This window comes from Mesocricetus auratus, unplaced genomic scaffold (assembly GCF_017639785.1).
Source record: "Mesocricetus auratus isolate SY011 unplaced genomic scaffold, BCM_Maur_2.0 Super-Scaffold_100008, whole genome shotgun sequence".
Lineage (NCBI taxonomy): Eukaryota > Metazoa > Chordata > Mammalia > Rodentia > Cricetidae > Mesocricetus > Mesocricetus auratus.
Genome location: NW_024429192.1, coordinates 6,812,506 through 6,830,089, shown reverse-complemented (window position 1 = coordinate 6,830,089; position 17,584 = coordinate 6,812,506). Strand labels below are relative to the sequence as shown.

Below are 17,584 nucleotides of genomic sequence, written 5' to 3'. Positions count from 1 at the left end.
GATTGCAAGGACAGAACCCAGATTAAGCTGTTATCCCTGGGCAGGGCCACACCATCTCACAGCTTTCTACATTTCTCTATTCTCCTACCTATGGTGAACACAGAAAGGACAGTCAGTATCTGCGACCTGTGGGAAAAGGATACCAGGCTGTGGTGGTGGTACCTTATCAGTGGCCAACTCAAGTGAAGCAACGGACTCCATGTCCAAAAAGAGATCAGACTCAGCACGGGCGGCCTCTGCCTTCTGCTGGTTCTGGGCATCCAGCTGCTCAGCGTGGACAACCAGGTGCTTAAGGAGGTCCAGGAGGAGCTGCAGGAGGGTGGGGCCCACACTTTTGCCCAGCTGTAAGAGACACACGACGCTCAGGCAAAGGAAGGCTGACAAGCCAGCAGAGCACTGACTGCCTGGTCCTACGGAGTGAATCAGTAGAGACTGGAGGTATAGGGTCTCTCACGGGAGACTGCCTTCCTCCAGGACTGTGAGGTGATCTCCATTCTTACCCAGATTAGCCAAGCTGTACATAAGGACGCACTTGTACACACACTCACTATTTAGGAGCATGGGATAAAGAAGACTTGTCTTCCCAAACCGCAGAGAAATACAAATGTTAAATTGGCTAAAATAAAGGGAACGATGGCTCAGCGGGTACAGTTACTTGTCACCAAGTGTGACGACCTGAGTTCAATCCCCAGGACCCTCACTGTCAAAGGAGAAAATCAATTCCCACACGCTGTCCTCTGGCTCCACAGGCACATCCTGTACATGCACCCAAGTAAATAGATGAATGAATGTAGTAAGTGGATTTTTTTAATAAGAGGAAGAGCTACACAGCCCATCAGCAGAAAGTTCAGCAGCGAGCTACGGGACTCTCACAAACCATCAAAGAGCAGGGCTGGCTACGCTGCTGCTGTCCAGGCTACCATAGCAGGGACCTTGTCCTGAGGACACACCCTGGCCCACACAGAGGAGCACTGCTGTCTCTGAACAGTTGCTTGAGGAGAGGGGCCCAGCAGAGCCAAGAGCCCAGCTTCCAGAGCCGGGGTCTGCCTCGTGGTCTATCAGGATTTCTGTGCTTGCATGGCCACTGTGGTGCAGACTCAGAGGAGCGCACACTCTCTGCTGGTGGAGAGAGAGCTGGGAGGAGGAGGAGGAGGAGGAGGAGGAGGGCACTGACCTGGCGGAAGCTCTCCACAGTGCTCCTGAGGTACAGCAGCACCTGTGTGGCTGCGCGCAGCACCTGCTGCAGAGCTAGACGCGGGACAGCAGCTAGCAGCTGTGTCTGAACGTGCTTGTCCCCAAGTGTGTGGCTCTCATACGATGTCTGCAGCAAGGTGGAGAAGCAAGATGATGATGGGGGGTCAAGGGGTACAGAGCTGCTGGGCACCTGCAGTGGCTGAGGGATCAAAAGGCACAGAATAGAAAAGAAATTACCTCAGAAGCAAAGGCTGCAGACTCCGGTGACAGCTGGGTAAGGAGCAATGAAGGGCACTTCACACTGAACACATGGTCCAGTGTGGCACCACACTCAAGGAACCCAACCCCAACACTAACAGCTGACGCCCCCTAGAGCATGCCTGCCAGCAGAGCGCAGAACACCTAACGCGCAGTATGAACAGACCTTTTTGTGAGGACCCGACTGCCACAAAAATGGGATTTGATCACTGCTGTCCCAGGACAAATTGCTGGAAGCTAGGAAGTACCACCCAAAGCAGAGCCCTGCGAGAGCTACCTGCCTACCCCGAGTATCTTGTCAAAAGGACTGGAAAATGGGTAGAAGGAAAGGAAGGATCCAGAGCAGTCCCGATCCAAATAGAAACTATTCACATATAATCACCCACGGGACTCAGCAGCTACTGAGCTCAAAGCCACTGAGTAAGGATGCTCAGCGGTTCTCAAGCCCAGCCTGAGGACCAGCACAGCAGCAGCATTCTTTGGGACAGTGTGACAAAGGCCGATGGAGTCTCTGCTGGCTGGATCATACTATGGCCAGGGCCTGGCTGGCAACCAAGTCTCAGCAAGCACCAGAAAGGGTGAACCCAGCCGCCATCCACTCCACAGAGGACGGACACCACATTGGCTCTCAGGAGGAGCGGCACTGAACTCCACTGCCTGCTGACTGGTGGGAACCATGCCTCTGTGCAGAGGAAGAGCTCTGGACCCAGACTGATCAAACCCTGCCCCACCTCTAATTGCTGGTGGAAGTTCTCTGCACCGCAGATTCTGAATGTATATATTAAGGGTGGTCAGAGCCTTGAGCACCTCAGAGGTGGTGGATCAAGTGATTTATAATATACACGGCACACCATCAACATGGCTACCATCACAAGACTTAGGTGACCTGCGTTCTTAAGCACAGCTGAAATGGAATGAGTCCACACAAATCCCAGACAGTTTAGACACAGAGCACCACAGCAAGAATCCTCCCCATCACCCCAGTTACTCCCCCAGTTCTAGTGTGGAGCTCATCGGGTTACTGAGGGGCAGGTCTGCTAGCCAAGCACACTAGGGTCTGCAGAAGACAGCGGAGATGAGCACTCCACCTCACTCGGTAAGGGAAAAGGGGAAGAGCCACTTGTTGTCCTAAGCTGAGCAGGATGGCGATGGGAAGGTAAGCTCTCACACTGTGAACCATACAGCATCTGGACCGCGCAGCTAACCGTACAGCGTCTGGACCTCACAGACGCACATCGAGCTATAGCATCAGGGAGAAACACTGGGGAGGAGCAGCGAGTGCAGCTCACCAAGGCCTCCCGGGCCTGCTCAGGGATCCAGAGGCTGTAGTATCTGTGAAACTGGGCAAGGTGCTGATGGCAGAGCAGGCTGGCAGGCTCAGTCTTGTCATAAGCCTGGAGCAGAAGGCACAGAGCGAGGGGGTCCTTCTGGGTATGGAGGAGGTCGGTCAGCACTGCGATCAGATACGCCATGATGCTTTGCCCTGCAGAGGAATTGGCGGGCAGGGTTAGGGAGTAGACTGCTTCTATGACATACTGACACAACCCCCTTGCAGAGACACGTCAGACTCAGGAAAACCGAGTGCTAGCTCCACGAAGGTCAGACGCCCACACGGGAAGGTGCAGGCTCCTGCAGTGTCCCTGGCTCTCGTTCAATATATAGAGACGCCCACATGGGAAGGTGCAGGCTCCTGCAGTGTCCCTGGCTCTCGTTCAGTATATAGAGACGCCCACATGGGAAGGTGCAGGCTCCTGCAGTGTCCCTGGCTCTCGTTCAGTATATAGAGACGCCCACACGGGAAGGTGCAGGCTCCTGCAGTGTCCCTGGCTCTCGTTCAGTATATAGAGACGCCCACACGGGAAGGTGCAGGCTCCTGCAGTGTCCCTGGCTCTCGTTCAATATATAGAGACGCCCACACGGGAAGGTGCAGGCTCCTGCAGTGTCCCTGGCTCTCGTTCAGTATATAGAGACGCCCACACGGGAAGGTGCAGGCTCCTGCAGTGTCCCTGGCTCTCGCTCAGTATATAGAGACGCCCACACGGGAAGGTGCAGGCTCCTGCAGTGTCCCTGGCTCTCGTTCAGTATATAGAGACGCCACACGGGAAGGTGCAGGCTCCTGCAGTGTCCCTGGCTCTCGTTCAGTATATAGAGACGCCCACACGGGAAGGTGCAGGCTCCTGCAGTGTCCCTGGCTCTCGTTCAATATGTAGAGACGCCCACACGGGAAGGTGCAGGCTCCTGCAGTGTCCCTGGCTCTCGCTCAGTATATAGAGACGCCCACACGGGAAGGTGCAGGCTCCTGCAGTGTCCCTGGCTCTCGCTCAATATATAGAGAGCACATGGTCTGACATCATGTCCTCAGGTCTGCAAGTGGAGATCCAGGCATACAGATAGCTAGACCAAAGCTACCTGGGCCCAGGACTTGCTGGTGGCTCTCTGTCCTGTCCTCTGCCTTGACACACAGGTCTTTCCCATAGGTAAGGTGGGAACACATTCTCCAGGTGCAGCACTCCCCCCCTTTATCAGGTACCCTGGGAAGACCGGCATCACCTCCCCAGGGATCTTAGATACCATGCTGTCAGGTGGTGTGGCTATAACACGAGAATCGCCTGTATCCCTGGGTCACTTCCTGGAAGACAGCCACCAGAGGAGCTACCTGGCCTGTAACGGCCTATGACAAAGTCAGGAAACAGACTTTTACTCTCAAACATGGGGGCTCATGTGTATGGTAAAGTCTGGGCACTCTGAACTCCTATCATCTGTGAGTGCTCTCAGGTCTAAACCCAACAAATAGCCAAGATCTGTCCCTATCCTGAAAGTAGGACTGAGCAGCCCCAAGAAACCCTCCGGGTGGTAGCTGGCTGCACAGAGTCACGTGAACACATGACTCGTCCTTCAGGGACTACTTTGCCAGCAGCCCTGTCACCTGCACACTCTCCCTGTACGGAGCCCCAGGCTGAGGGTCCGGCACTCTGGGGAATCTGATGGTTGGCTCTTCATACTCTCAGCCTCTGGTACCCAAGCCCAACCTCTTCTGTAGACACCTGACTATGCACAGGTACCTGCTGTACTTTCTGTCCCAAGGAGCACCTTATTCCTGGCCTCCAGAGCCGCAGGGACCAGAGCACTGAAGGGGAAGGTGAGCTGAATCATGTCTTCATTTAACAAGAATCCGATGTCCTCGTCCAGGCCTTCGCTGCCTTCCACCAGGACATCCACCATGTCCAGCACATCTGAGACACAAGAGAGGAGGGGAGAGGCGGGGAGGGGAGCTTATGAAGGAGCCACCAGGGATCCCACTGTAAATAGCCCAAGACAGGGAGAGGCAAGAGGACACTTACAAAAGAGAGAGAAACAAAAATTTTCAAACTCCTCTCGGGGAAAACACTTCAGAGATGAAGATGCTGCCTGCAGTTTTAACAGCATTTGACAAAGTACAGGTACCCAGCTAAGGCAGTAACTGAAGCCCAGGATCATTACCCCAAACGTTCAGACAGGTGAGCCGACACAGACCAGTACTTGGGCGTCTGGGTTCAAATCTTGAAAAGGCTAGGAAGTAACTGTGGGAGCCTCTCTGCCCCCAGGCTTTGTAACTGCACATAAAGGAGGGCAGCAGTGCCTTCCTCACCTTAGAGCTGTTATGAGGTTTCTGTGAGATCTGTAAAGAGCTTAACAGTGCCAGTGCACAGCACACAGAAACGCCCAGCAGGTGAGCTCTCCACGCACAGCAGTGTGAGGCTCTCCCACACAGGGAAGCGGGCGGTCTGTACTCTGCCCAATGCCTCATGCCTGGTCCTGTCAAACTCGATACCGAGACTCTGAGCACGGGCAGTGCTCTGGGCACGGAACCTACCATCAATGTGGGAGATAGGAATGCTGACATCATCCGTGTCTTGCTTCCCCACAGTGGCCTGCAGGGTGCTGGCTTCCTGAACAAACTCAGAAGCTTTGTCCGTGTATGAGTAAGGACTCACCACCAGTGTCAGTAAAATCTGGACATAAGAGAGGCGGGTGAAGACAGTCAAACGGTGACAAGTAAAGAGAAAACGTTAAGTGCCCTCATTAAGAATAATAATATAATTTTACTGAAAAGACTTTTAAAGCTTTTGCTTTAGTTTTATTCTACTGCTTTGAGCTTGGGAGAGCCTTATTCCTTCACACGAAAACAGACTTCCCGAATGGGGTCAAGAGGCATGCAGTAGCACACTGCTCTACCGAGTGGGCTTGCTCTCGGTGTCGGCAGGGCTGGGAAGCCAGGCGTGAGTGCACCAAGAAAGGCTCAGTGTACCACGCCGGCTGCCGCAGGGCACACTGCTCCACGGGGCTGCACTCACCCGCTCCAGGAACTGAATAACGGCTTCCTTGTGCTCTTCTGCGGTGCGATCCAGGTGCTCCAGCCACAGCTCCAGCTCTTTCCACGTGTGTTCGAACACACCCGTGTCCCGAAGAATCTGTTGGCAGTAGAGCAAGCAAATGTCACAACAAAACCTGTTTCCTGTGCAGCTGCAACTTCCACACCGACGTGCCAGACTACAGGGGGCTGCCACTGCTGAGGATTGGGCAGAGATCTCTCCACACCCCATTGGGACAACATGGTTCCTTTCTCACTGCTGTATAACGCCCTTCCTTTCCCAAACTTGTAATGAGGAGAATGAACGAGGTGGTTCTTAGGGAACTGGTTTACCAGGTTTATCATCTGGATTTTTCCCAAAGAACAGTTAAGCATGTGTAATGACCCCTCACAGTGACTCAACCCTTAGCCTGAGGAAACTCCAACCCAGGCAAGAAGGATACTATTCCTACCAGGGTAGAGCTTGTTGTGAGGCAGAATCTCAGTTGCCCTAATGGCCAGCTGATGTAGGAGCCTCAGGGGCTAAGTGCTCTTTGTGGCACAGGGCCCTGCACCAGTGTGCACCAAACTCCTGGTGACTGTCAATCCCCTCTGCAGTTATTAGTCATGACATCTGGCTGGGGTCGAGTTCACAGCTAAATGGTCAGTAGGGAAATGGACATGGTGAGGGGAGGGACTCAAAACAGTATAGTCTTCAAGCAGCTCAGACAAGAAGCTCAAAATGCAGCAAAGCCATCGGCCTTCCAAGGAAAACTGCAAAGTAACATCACGGCACTCTAAAAGCACTGACCACTACCTAGTGCTTCTGAGACAGGGTGTGGAAATCTGGCCTCAAACCCACTGAGTCTGACTGCAGGTGTGTCTTATGATGACTGGCTGGTGACCTGACCCTGGGAGAGTGCCATTGCAAGGAGAAAGAGAGAGCCAAGTCCTCCCCCTGCACACTGACTTTGGAGACACTGAGTTGTGCGTGGTGGGCAAGCTCAAAAAGTGAGAGGCCCAGACAAGGTGGAGGGTGGGAGTGAGGGACGAGGCACAGCTCTGAAACAGTTTCCACGGCAACAGAATATGTGTAGAGTCTATACGGTGCGAGCTGTGACTCACTGCTTCATATTTCATCTTTGTGGTGCTTTTATTTATTGCATGCACCTGTGCATGCACACACACAATAAATAACATAAGAATTTTAAATGTACTACACTCTAAATTAAAGCCTGCAAAAATCTACTGTACTCCATGACATTCCCAATCACCCACCATAAGGAAAGCCAGGTACACACTTGTCAGATACTAACCTTTATAATCAGAAGTTTAGTGGATGACTTGAGCTGTAAATGGCTACTGTTCACAAACATCTTCATCAATAGGTAAAAAACCGAGCGTTCTCCTCCAATGATTTCTGCATCGGGGCCTTCCTAAGTTTGGACATTATCTCAGACTGTTAAGATGTACCATTAACAAACATGTGACTGCATGCCCAGAACGGAACAAAGGAGAAGTGACGTGCTGTATCTTCAAATGTGTTAACTGGCAAAACTGTGAAAGGACGGAGACAAAGGGCAGCCCAGCGAATTGGCAGCAGAAGACTATAGAAATTCCACCGCCTACCTGTGCCTTTAGCCACATAAACTTGTTAGCAGGCAATTCCAGGGCCACCTTCAGCATGTGGTGTTGCAAGATGGGGGGGACCTCCTCAGGAGGGCCCTGTTCAGAGATGACGCCTGCAGACGGACATCAGGGAAACACAAGGTTACCCAGAGCTGACACTGACCAGAGAAGAAAGGAAGAGTGCAGTCTGCTCTCTGTGTTGCATGCTTCCTCGCCCAGGCTGTGAGAACATCCCACCCGATGTCTAGTCAAATTCTCCCAACAAAAGTCAGAATCCACATGCCCAAAACATGCCTGGGTGTCCCCCAGCCAATTCCTACCTATCCTATAGCTGGGGTCAGCACTCCACACCACACCACACCGCCTCCAAGTGTGGTTACTAACTCATCAATGTTACAACACCCCAGGAGTCTCTGCAGGGCATGGGCCCTATTATCCATGCCGTAAGTATTCTGTGGAGAGAGACTATGACCACTGAGCCTGAGCCTGGACCCTGGTCTCTTGCCTCCTCCCTTGCTTGGGAAGGATGTAGTTGCTAAGTCTATGTGGCCACACTTCTGTAAGTTTCATATTCTCATGGAAAAGACAACTTTTCACTGCTGATTAAAACACTAATTAAAAGTCTCAAAAATATTATTTCAATAACTTAAATAAATTCTAAGAATGGCATTTTTACAAGTCATCTTCTGTAAGCCCAATTATAAAGTCAATTTTATTAGGCAAACGAGACCATCAAGGAGCCATGTCCAGACAAGCATGATGATACTCTTATATGAGGTGGTATGAACCTCAGCGAGGTGAATCATGAAGTAACTACACCCAATGAACCTCTGCACAAAGAGGGTGGCATGTCCCCACTACAGGGCTCTCCTTTCTGCTGCCCATGCACCCCTGCCTGGGAGTGAGCATCGGGGATAGCCCTGAGCAGCTAACTTGGGTTGCTTGGCTTCCCCTTCTCTACGCTCACGGATATCCTAAGGGCTCGCATGATGTGTACTTAAGGGGGCCAGCATCAACAGAGATAGTGTACAGATAAGTAACGGTGGTGGATCACATGGGCTGGTAAACTGCCCACCACCCCTTCCTGGTTCCCAGCTCCTAGACTCTACTATAGTTCACTGGAGTGTCCTTCATCTCCACTGGCAGACACAGAGGCAGCCTGCCTGCCATCCCTGAAGACCCACCTTTTAGGAGTTTGCTGAAGTCAAAGTTGTACTGCATGACCGTGTGGGGAACAACCTGTTGGTAGAGGCATATGACCTGGAGCAGAGCAGCTTTCAGAAGAATGGTTTCTGCATCATCTGCATCAACGGGAGACAGCTTATGTCAGGACAAATACTTCCCCTTTGTCCCTGATCAGGTGAGCATCCATCCTACACACCCTAGTCAACCACATGCCGAACACTCAGGCTACAGAAAGCATCATAACTAGATTTAAGGACTGTTCCACGGACATGGTGGTTAAGTCCACTTCACTGGGGCAGCCTGGTCAGGGCAAGGCCACCAGTGTCTGGGCTCTCCTGTCCTCATCTGAGGACACACAGCAAGCCCTGCCCCATGGTGCTGCTATGAGAACAATCAAGATGTAAATACAGCCGGGCGGTGGTGGCGCACGCCTTTAATCCCAGCACTCGGGAGGCAGAGGCAGGTGGATCTCTGTGAGTTCGAGGCCGGGCTGGCCCGACAGCCTCCAAAACAATACAGAGAAACCCTGTCTCGTAAAAACAAAAAAACAAACAAAAAAAAGATGTAAATACAGACACCACACCCGCCAACACCAAATTGTAACACAAGAGTGGCATCCTTACCACTCACACAGCACCAGTGGTCAAGTCTTCAGAGAGACACGGTACTGGCATAAAGACTGAATGCATTTCTAACAGATACTAAATGTCAATGTACAATTCCATCTCATGCTTCCCTTACACAAAAAAGGGCACCAGGTCTCTTCACAGCCAGAGGGGACTTGACACAGAACTACTGAGGGTCCTCTCAGGAGCCACCCCAGGCTGCCTGTCATCTCTGCCCCAGGGCAAGAGCATAAGCAGCTGCTGCTCTCACCTTGCTGGGCAGCCCTGGGGACAGCAGGAGTCTTGTCACTGCTCTTCCTCCCGTTCCCAGGCTCCTGCTTGACGTCTTGTTTTTTACATGACTGCCAGACCCAAACCACCGTGTTGAGATCTGGCAAAATCTAAGCGAGAGAGAGAAGTGAAGAATAGAAATCAGTCAGGTGAAACATGGAGAGAAATCACTGAAAAGGCAGAAACAAAGCCAGAGAGGGAGGCGGCGCCGGCATGTGTGAACACAGTGTGGTGTGCACACGCACCGGCATGTGTGAACGCAGTGTGGTGTGCACACGCACCGGCATGTGTGAACGCAGTGTGGTGTGCACACGCACCGGCATGTGTGAGCGCAGTGTGGTGTGCACACGCACGGGGGCGGGGAGAACAGGCTCGTGCCTGTAGCATGCTTCTGCAGTCCATCCTAGAGCTGCGCTCACTCCTTCACCCGACCAGACAGTGGGTGGGAACAGCTCCCGTAACTGGCCACCTTGCTATCTATCACGGCGCTCTGCACTCTGGGCAGTGTGCAGAAGTCATACCTGACTAGAATTAGCCATGGGAGAGAGCAGGGTCCCTCCAGCTTTGCTCGCTCTTCACTGGAGTCACAGCACCCAGTGTGTGCCCTTGCAGGCAGGGGGAGAGGCATGGTACAGCCACTAGTGAGCCCCGGGTCCACCAGAACCAGAGCCCACTGGTGCTGTGCCAAGGCGAGTGCATGTCTGACTGTTAGCTGACTCAGGACCTGCTCTAAGTGAGACCTGTAAGCAGTTTTACCAGCTGCTCCTATCCAGCAGCTAAGACGACACATGCCTTGGCTCCCACCCCATGTTCCCAGGATGGCCCTTCGTCTCTTCTACCTTTGGTGAAGGGGTCTGCACCAACCTTGCTCAAGGCCCCTCTGAAGAGCTGAACAAAGTCTTCCATCATCTCAGCTGTGTACACGCCCGAGTCTTGCCAAGCCTCTTTATCCAGACAGTGGTCAACTGTTTTCAATGCTCTCTTCAAAATGACCGAGATAAGGGACAACGCTGTGTGTTTCACTGGTATGCTGTCCAACTGGGAAGAAAACGAGAATGAAACCCATAAATGTCTCTAGGTGGACACCTGACTGGGGACCTTCCCCGTAGACATCCATTCTGACTGCAGCAGTCACCAGGAAAGCAGTTCCTGAAGGTGCCTGTGCTTCTCGGTAAACGTTCTCTGACAACCACTCGGCCAGGGCAAACGGTCTTCAGTGCCAGTAGCTGCCTGGCATCCACAAGAAGCGCTCACACGAAGGAGGGAAAGAAAACGCGCCAGGCTGCTCAGATGAAGCCCGCCCTTGTGACAACGATGGCAGAGGCTCTACTGACAGGCGACAGAACCTTTAGGAGGTAGCTTCAGTCACCAACAAACACAGCTCTCATGGCAGAGCTAATTCCTAAGAGGAGCTGTTGTTAAGACAAGAACAAAGCTGAGCTGCCCAACACGGGTGCTGGCAACCAGAACGCCTCTAGAAGAAGAGCAAGAGCTCTTAGCCACTAGGAAATGATGTGAAACTGAAGTGTCATTTGTCCCCAGAGGTCTTAACAGTAGGTGTGTGTGTGTGTGTGTGTGTGTGTGTGTGTGTGTGTGTGTGTGTGTGTGTGTGTGAGGGTGTGTGTGTGTGTGTGTGTGAGAGGGTGTGTGTGTGAGAGAGAGTGTGTGTGTGTGTGTGTGTGAGAGTGTGTGTGTGAGAGAGGGTGTGTGTGTGTGTGTGTGTGTGAGAGAGAGTGTGTGTGTGTATGTGTGTGTGTGAGTGTGAGAGAGAGTGTGTGTGTGAGAGAGAGAGTGTGTGTGTGTGTGTGTTCATGAGAGACAGAGACAAAAAGTGGGTGTGTGTATGTGCAAGACAGAGAAAGAGAGAGCTTACCTTTGTTTTTACATTTTAAATTTCTTTTATTTTTTATCTGTGTGTTTTGCCTGCACGTATGTCTGTCTGTGCACATGTATGCAGAAGCCAGAAGGCATCAGATGCCCTAAACTGGAGTCCAGATGGTTGTGAGCCAATGTGTGCTGGGACCAAACCTGGGTCCTCTGGAAGAGCAGCCAGTGCTCTTAACCCTGACCCATCTCTCTATCCCTGTGACTTACATTTAATGCCTGAGTGAACATGATCTTGTTGCACACCAAAGGCACTGCGGTCACCATCACCATCGCCAGGAGCCTTGGCAAGGGGATAAACTCTCTGGTCCAAAAGGCCCGGGAGATCTCTGGCTGGGCCTCATAGATCTGAGAAAGGGAAGAAAGAGACTGGGTTACTGAAGGAGGTACTAACTGTAAGAACCCAACTACCCACTCATCACTACACACACCACTAGCGCTAACAAGGCTTCCGGTGCCACTCCCGGCTGCACTGACAGGCGCCTGACAAACCACACTATCCTTTTAGAGAGGGCCTCTCTGTGTAGTCCTGGCTGTCCTGGAACTCACTCTGTAGACCAGGCTGGCTTTGAACTCACAGAGATCCAAATGCTTGTGGCCTCAAGTGCTGGGATTAAAGGTGTGCACCACCACTGCCCAGTTAACCATGCTGTTCCATGAAAATCCTTCAGACAGAGATACTCAACATTCAAATGTGTTCAAGGTGTCAAAGCTGGACCTCAGGGGAATTGCCAGCCACACAGTAAACAAGCCACATCATAAGGACGCAAGCGAGCCTAGCTGTGACTCCCAAGGATCAGGAATGAGCTCAACTGAGTCAAAAGGGAGAATTCTAAATCCAACTCCATGAAAAGCCAATGCTACAGAGGACCAGGCCCCCAAGCCCCATGGTACAGGTAACCCTTACCTGAGACAGGGCTTCCCTGCACACCCAGCAGACCAGCATGCGCACTGCCCACTCCTCCGTGTGACACCGCCCTGCCAGCTAACAGCTCGCTGTGCTCTGTACCTTGTTCAGCAGCTTCACGTTGTTGAGCCAAGTGGACTTCACTCTTGGGAGAAAGGAAAATGTGACTTCCTTGAAGTATTTGGTCAGCAGGTCTGGGCACACCTTCAGGATGTTCACCACCAGAGTGGCCACCAGCTCATCCCCAGCTGCAGTTTTCAAACCCAACAAGAAGTGCAGGAGTGTCAGGTTTCCTCCTCTGTTAGGAACAGAGACAGGACAAGAGAGGTCAGCCAGACAAGTTCAAATAAATACAATGAGCACTCCAGCAGTCACATGACAATGAGTACATTTTCTCTAGGGTACCCAATGGGGTAAGCCTTGGCCTACAGAGGAGCCGCAGGGGAGAAATCCCATGGGCAAAGAGCCACGGTGTCCCCAAATAAGCAAAGTGTCTTCAAGCACTTTAGCTGGGCATGGTAACACACTCCTGAAACACCACTGCTCAAGAGGCTCACGTGGGAAGTACGAAAGCTCTGGACCAACCTGGCCAATGAACAAAGGCAAGCAGACAAGGCCTGCTGACATTAAGCCTCAAACAGGAAGCCCCAATCCCAGGATCTCTATAGCTGAAGCTCCAGGGCTCTGGGCTTTATCTGCCCAAAGCCGTAAAAAAAGGCTATTTTCACATCTGCTTGATCCCTAGCAGTCTGCGCATCCAGATGTACCTGGGCTTTGTCATCTGCTTATTAATTCAGCGGCTCACAGGGCTGCCATACTAAGGCCTACCACCTATCTTTAAAGTCGTCACCTATGGATACTTCAGTGTCACACGGCAGTGCAGGGTGGTCAGGGACTGGCCCGCCAAGCTTAATGCACTATCTGAACCTCACAGAAAAAGGCTTCACCCCTGCTCCACGCTGCCACTCTGTCTGCTCACCACTCTGTATGGCAGTCACCATCCTAGGCAATAGCCAGTCTCGCTCTGACCACTTCTCACCAACCAGACTGTGAACAGAGGAGTAACTGTAAACGGTGGAGAAAAGTCACAGAAGCCTTGGCCAGGCAAGATGACAGTGACGACAGAGGCTATGAGCAAGGGTTACCACGATAAGCTTCCCTGAAGTTGTGACATTTGTGGGGACCAGAAGAAATGATGGGATGAGTCCCATGACTGCTGGGGCACTTTGCCTTCAATTCCTCAGTTCTTTCCTTTTCCAACCAGCACAGTGTTTGGTCCCCAACCCCTAAATAAAAACCTATTGTTTGCCAATAGTTTCAAAAACCTTACATTAACTATGGCTTTTGCAGGGGCACAGTAATAGAGGGGAAATGCTTAGGGGTGTGTAAGGGGTAACACTGTACTGGATTCTGAAATCCTTAAGCTGCATTTTAACAGGAAAATTAGTTCATTTTGATGAGAAAAATAGCTACTATTAAGTTTTTTAAAATTAGGACTAGGGATACAGCTCAGGGGTAGAGCAATTTCCCAGAGTGCTTAATGCACTAGGTTTGATTCTCAGCATATAGAAGAAAATAAAAACATAAAACAAATATTAAAAAGTAAAGGAAGGGCTGGAGAGATGGCTCAGAAGTTAAGAGCACTGACTGCTCTTCCAGAGGTCCTGAGTTCAATTCCCAGCAACCACATGGTGGCTCACAACCATCTGTAATGAGACCTGGCGCCCTCTTCTGGCATGCAGATATAAATGTAGGCAGAACACTGTATACATAATAAGTTTTAAAAAAAGAAAAAAAAAGTAAAGGAAATGCAGTAAATTAAATCAAAATAATCTCAAAACAAATCCAGTCACATGCAGAAGATTTTTCCACTATGCCACCATGTTGAAGGAATGAATTAAGTCCCTACAGCCACTCCAAGTTACAAGGACTGAATTCTTTTGTGTTTGCTTGTCTGCACTATAAAGTGTCTCTATTATGTAGCTCTTCATGTCCTGTAACTCACTATGACTGGGACTGAACCCACAGAGATCCAACTGCCTATGCCTCCCAAATGCTATAAAGGCATATGCCACCACACCGAGCCTGAGTTCATAAAGGACATGCTATGCAGACAAGAGGAGGAAAATAAATCACTATGGACTAGAAAACATGCTCATATTTTTGCTACTGAATAAAGGTGGGGCAGACTGATTGCTTACGTTGTTAGAGAAAAAAAGCAAAGACATACAGTTATCTGACTACAAAAACACATCCAAAAGAATTAATACCATTAGATTGGACTTCCTACCTCACTGATAAAATCTCATAACTGAATGAAGAAAAACACACACACACAAAATGTCACTTTGATGTCCTACCCAATGGGAGCATGTTGGAGGCGCGGGGGGCTCAGCCATCACATGGATCAGCTTCAGAATCCAATGTCTTGCACCCAGGGCAAGCACTGCTGCTCACAAGGCAAGGGCCTTGCCCTCTATGTGGTAACAGAGCTCAGGGCTACTGTGAAGTCTGTGTCAGCAGACTTCCTTCCCTCCCTGGGGAGATCGGCTCTAGAGACTCTTTATCAGATGCAGAGGACACGATTGTCTTTAGGTACCCACACACGCATGCGCACTACCTTCCCCGTGTAAATGCTCCTTTTTCTGTGTGCCCAAATTGCTACTGTGAGCCCTCTGCCCCCAAGGGCTGATGGAGAGACTCTCTAGGTCTCCCAGAATCACCCCTAAAATAAGTTTAATCTTGTACATGATTCTAACTCTAAGCTCCAGGGCCATCCCTTGGCTGGTTTCCACTGGATGGACAGGACATGCCACCCTTTAAGGAACACACACATGGGTTCACACAGCAATGTATTTTACCTGCCAGAAGTTCCCAATGAGGCGTCATAAAAACAAATCCCATGCTTTCGAGAACAACAGAGATCTATCAGGAAGTTGTGAACGAGGTCCCTCACCATGGCTTTCCCCGCCTCTTCAGCAGACGCCTAGAAGGGTTAACAAACTATCAATCCCAAAGTTCTACCTACATAATAAAAGCAGAGCAGTGTCACCAGATGATGACTACTAAGAAAACTCTTTACAGCAAATACTTGAGGTCGGTTTAAAAAGCAAACAAGTAATCCAGGAAACATACATACACTGATTACCATGAAACAATACTTTAAGAGGGCTGAGTTTAAACTTGTACTTTTAAAGTCACAAATGACTTCTTTGTCTTGCGCTTTTGAATAAAATCCCACATTTGTGAGTGCTTTTATGTGAAGCCTGTGGGGCTTCCTGGTGAAAGCATGTCCAGAACAGGTCATGGGCAAGTCACCAAGATAACAAGAAGCAACCGCAGGCTCTCAAGAGTTACTTGACCACTTGGTTAACAGGGAAGCTGAGCTCTTACCAGGCCAGCCAAGTCCATGTTCAGAAGCATCCACAGAAAACCAAGATGAATGCTAGGCTTAGGCCAATATGAGGGAGACTTTTAATTTAGCAATCAATTAACAATCACAACATAAACTATCTCTGTCAATAAACAAAATGAGAGGTCTTCTAGACAGAGTTCTGAAATAAGAAAGTTACACTACAAAAGCTGGATATTTTAAAAAGGAAAAGGAGAAGAGCCAACCAAGAGGAGGAAGACGTAGCCTGGAGAAGTTAGCTCTGTAAACCCACCAGGGAGGTGCTGCAGGGGCAGCCAGGATGCCACTCAGCAGGAGGTAACTGTTTTCTCTAAGACTAGAATAAAAACTTTGTCATATCTTGCAAAGGATTAATTTACCTATCTAACCAAAAGTCAAAGGAAACAGATCATATGGGATTTCTTTAGAGGTCCAGGGTAGTGTTGGGATGCTTTCTTTTTCTGACCGTGAGGGTCACACACAAGGACAAAGCTAAGGGAATCCAGCGACTCACCTCAGTGCTCTCTGGGTTTTCTGGAGCAACATCAGTGATCCCATTCCAGTTGTAGAGAGAAGCTATGTGGTTCAGAAGCTGCCCCGTAAAGAAACGCACCTTCTGGGTTTTTGTGATGTTTTTATTGTGAATTACCTGGATATAGTAAGAAGAGAAAGAAAAAGAAAGCCAATAATTTTTATAATACTGCTCACTATTTCTACTATTATAAAAGTATGTGTGCCAAGGGAAGATAAATTACCAAAGAAAAGGAAAATCAGAAAGAGAAACAGAATCTGCCAACATTCTCAAATATCTTAAGACTACCTACTCACTATTCTGGTGTGTTTAGTTTTAGTTACACCCACAAAGCACACGTGTGTACTAACTGGTTTTCTTTTTTACCTGAGGTTATATTTACTGGTTGATCGGATGTTTCCTTTATTTGTATGGTTCAGCTCTTCTCACACCATTCAAAATTTCATCAGAGCATCATTTTAGAGGGCTTTACCATTCTGCGCTCTGACTGAACCATAAGTGATGTCACTGTTCCTGTGGTGTATTGCTGGTCCCACACTCTGGCTATTCCCCACAAAGACAATCAGCATCCTGTTAAACAGTTTCAACACATCTGTCTAGGGAGTAGGCACTGGCTCTTATAAATAGGACCCAGATCAAGATCTCAGCACCACCCAGAGCTACCCCTAAATCCCTGTCACTGTAGTCCAGGAACATGTATTCCAAATGTATCCTTGGGTGGTTCTACTTCAAAGACCAACCATAAGTTCAAGTAAAGGGGTTCTTGACCTCCACTCTGGGAGCTGTGCTGTAGGATATGTTGCAACATCACTGGTCTCATTCACAAAGGACCAGTGGACTGTCCCATCGTGACAATCAAAACTATCTCCAGACACTTGCAAATGTTATCCCCTGGTGGAGAAGTCAAACCTTTAGTTGAGAATCACTACAGTAAATATTATCTAATGTGTTGTGCGTGCTATTAGCCTCTTTTGAAGCACTGGCTTCCAACTTTAAATTCTGGAGGGTCAGTTTCTTCACTGATCAACGAAAGTATCTCTATATAAAAGCCATGATCCCCTCACCAAGTTTTAAAATGTTTAAGATAACCGAAAAGGGCAGAATGTGCAACATGACTCAAATGAACACTTGGGCAGATGTGTAAAGAAAGTATCATTTGCATTTACAGCCCAAGATACTGCAGCTGAGTCACTATGAACTGCAGACTGGCAGCTTTGTTTTTAGGGTAACACAAGAGGCCAGGCTGCTTGAGCTCCAGCTCTTCTTTAATCTCTGGCTCCAGGACTAACTCCCACCAAGGCCAAGTATAAGCCTAAGAAGCTGTTGTCCAAACTACCTCACAGGAAGCTTAACCCTAAAACACATGGGGGCAGGAGGG

General features: G+C 49.8%; 1 protein-coding gene across 1 annotated transcript in view; it reads right to left on the bottom strand.

The window, feature by feature from the left end:
• The window catches only part of Urb1 (URB1 ribosome biogenesis homolog), a 54,414-nt gene that overhangs the window by 25,410 nt on the left and 11,420 nt on the right, over nt 1-17,584 (bottom strand). The window contains exons 7-21 of the mRNA XM_040750517.1: nt 16,189-16,323; nt 15,145-15,269; nt 12,386-12,581; nt 11,587-11,724; nt 10,357-10,530; nt 9,473-9,602; nt 8,596-8,712; nt 7,412-7,524; nt 7,099-7,218; nt 5,787-5,903; nt 5,306-5,444; nt 4,515-4,685; nt 2,742-2,935; nt 1,175-1,393; nt 163-342 (exon numbers count right to left, since the gene is read on the bottom strand). Of these exons, the coding sequence (XP_040606451.1) occupies nt 163-342; nt 1,175-1,393; nt 2,742-2,935; nt 4,515-4,685; nt 5,306-5,444; nt 5,787-5,903; nt 7,099-7,218; nt 7,412-7,524; nt 8,596-8,712; nt 9,473-9,602; nt 10,357-10,530; nt 11,587-11,724; nt 12,386-12,581; nt 15,145-15,269; nt 16,189-16,323 (2,268 nt within the window). The remainder of the gene's footprint in view (nt 1-162; nt 343-1,174; nt 1,394-2,741; nt 2,936-4,514; nt 4,686-5,305; nt 5,445-5,786; nt 5,904-7,098; nt 7,219-7,411; nt 7,525-8,595; nt 8,713-9,472; nt 9,603-10,356; nt 10,531-11,586; nt 11,725-12,385; nt 12,582-15,144; nt 15,270-16,188; nt 16,324-17,584) is intronic.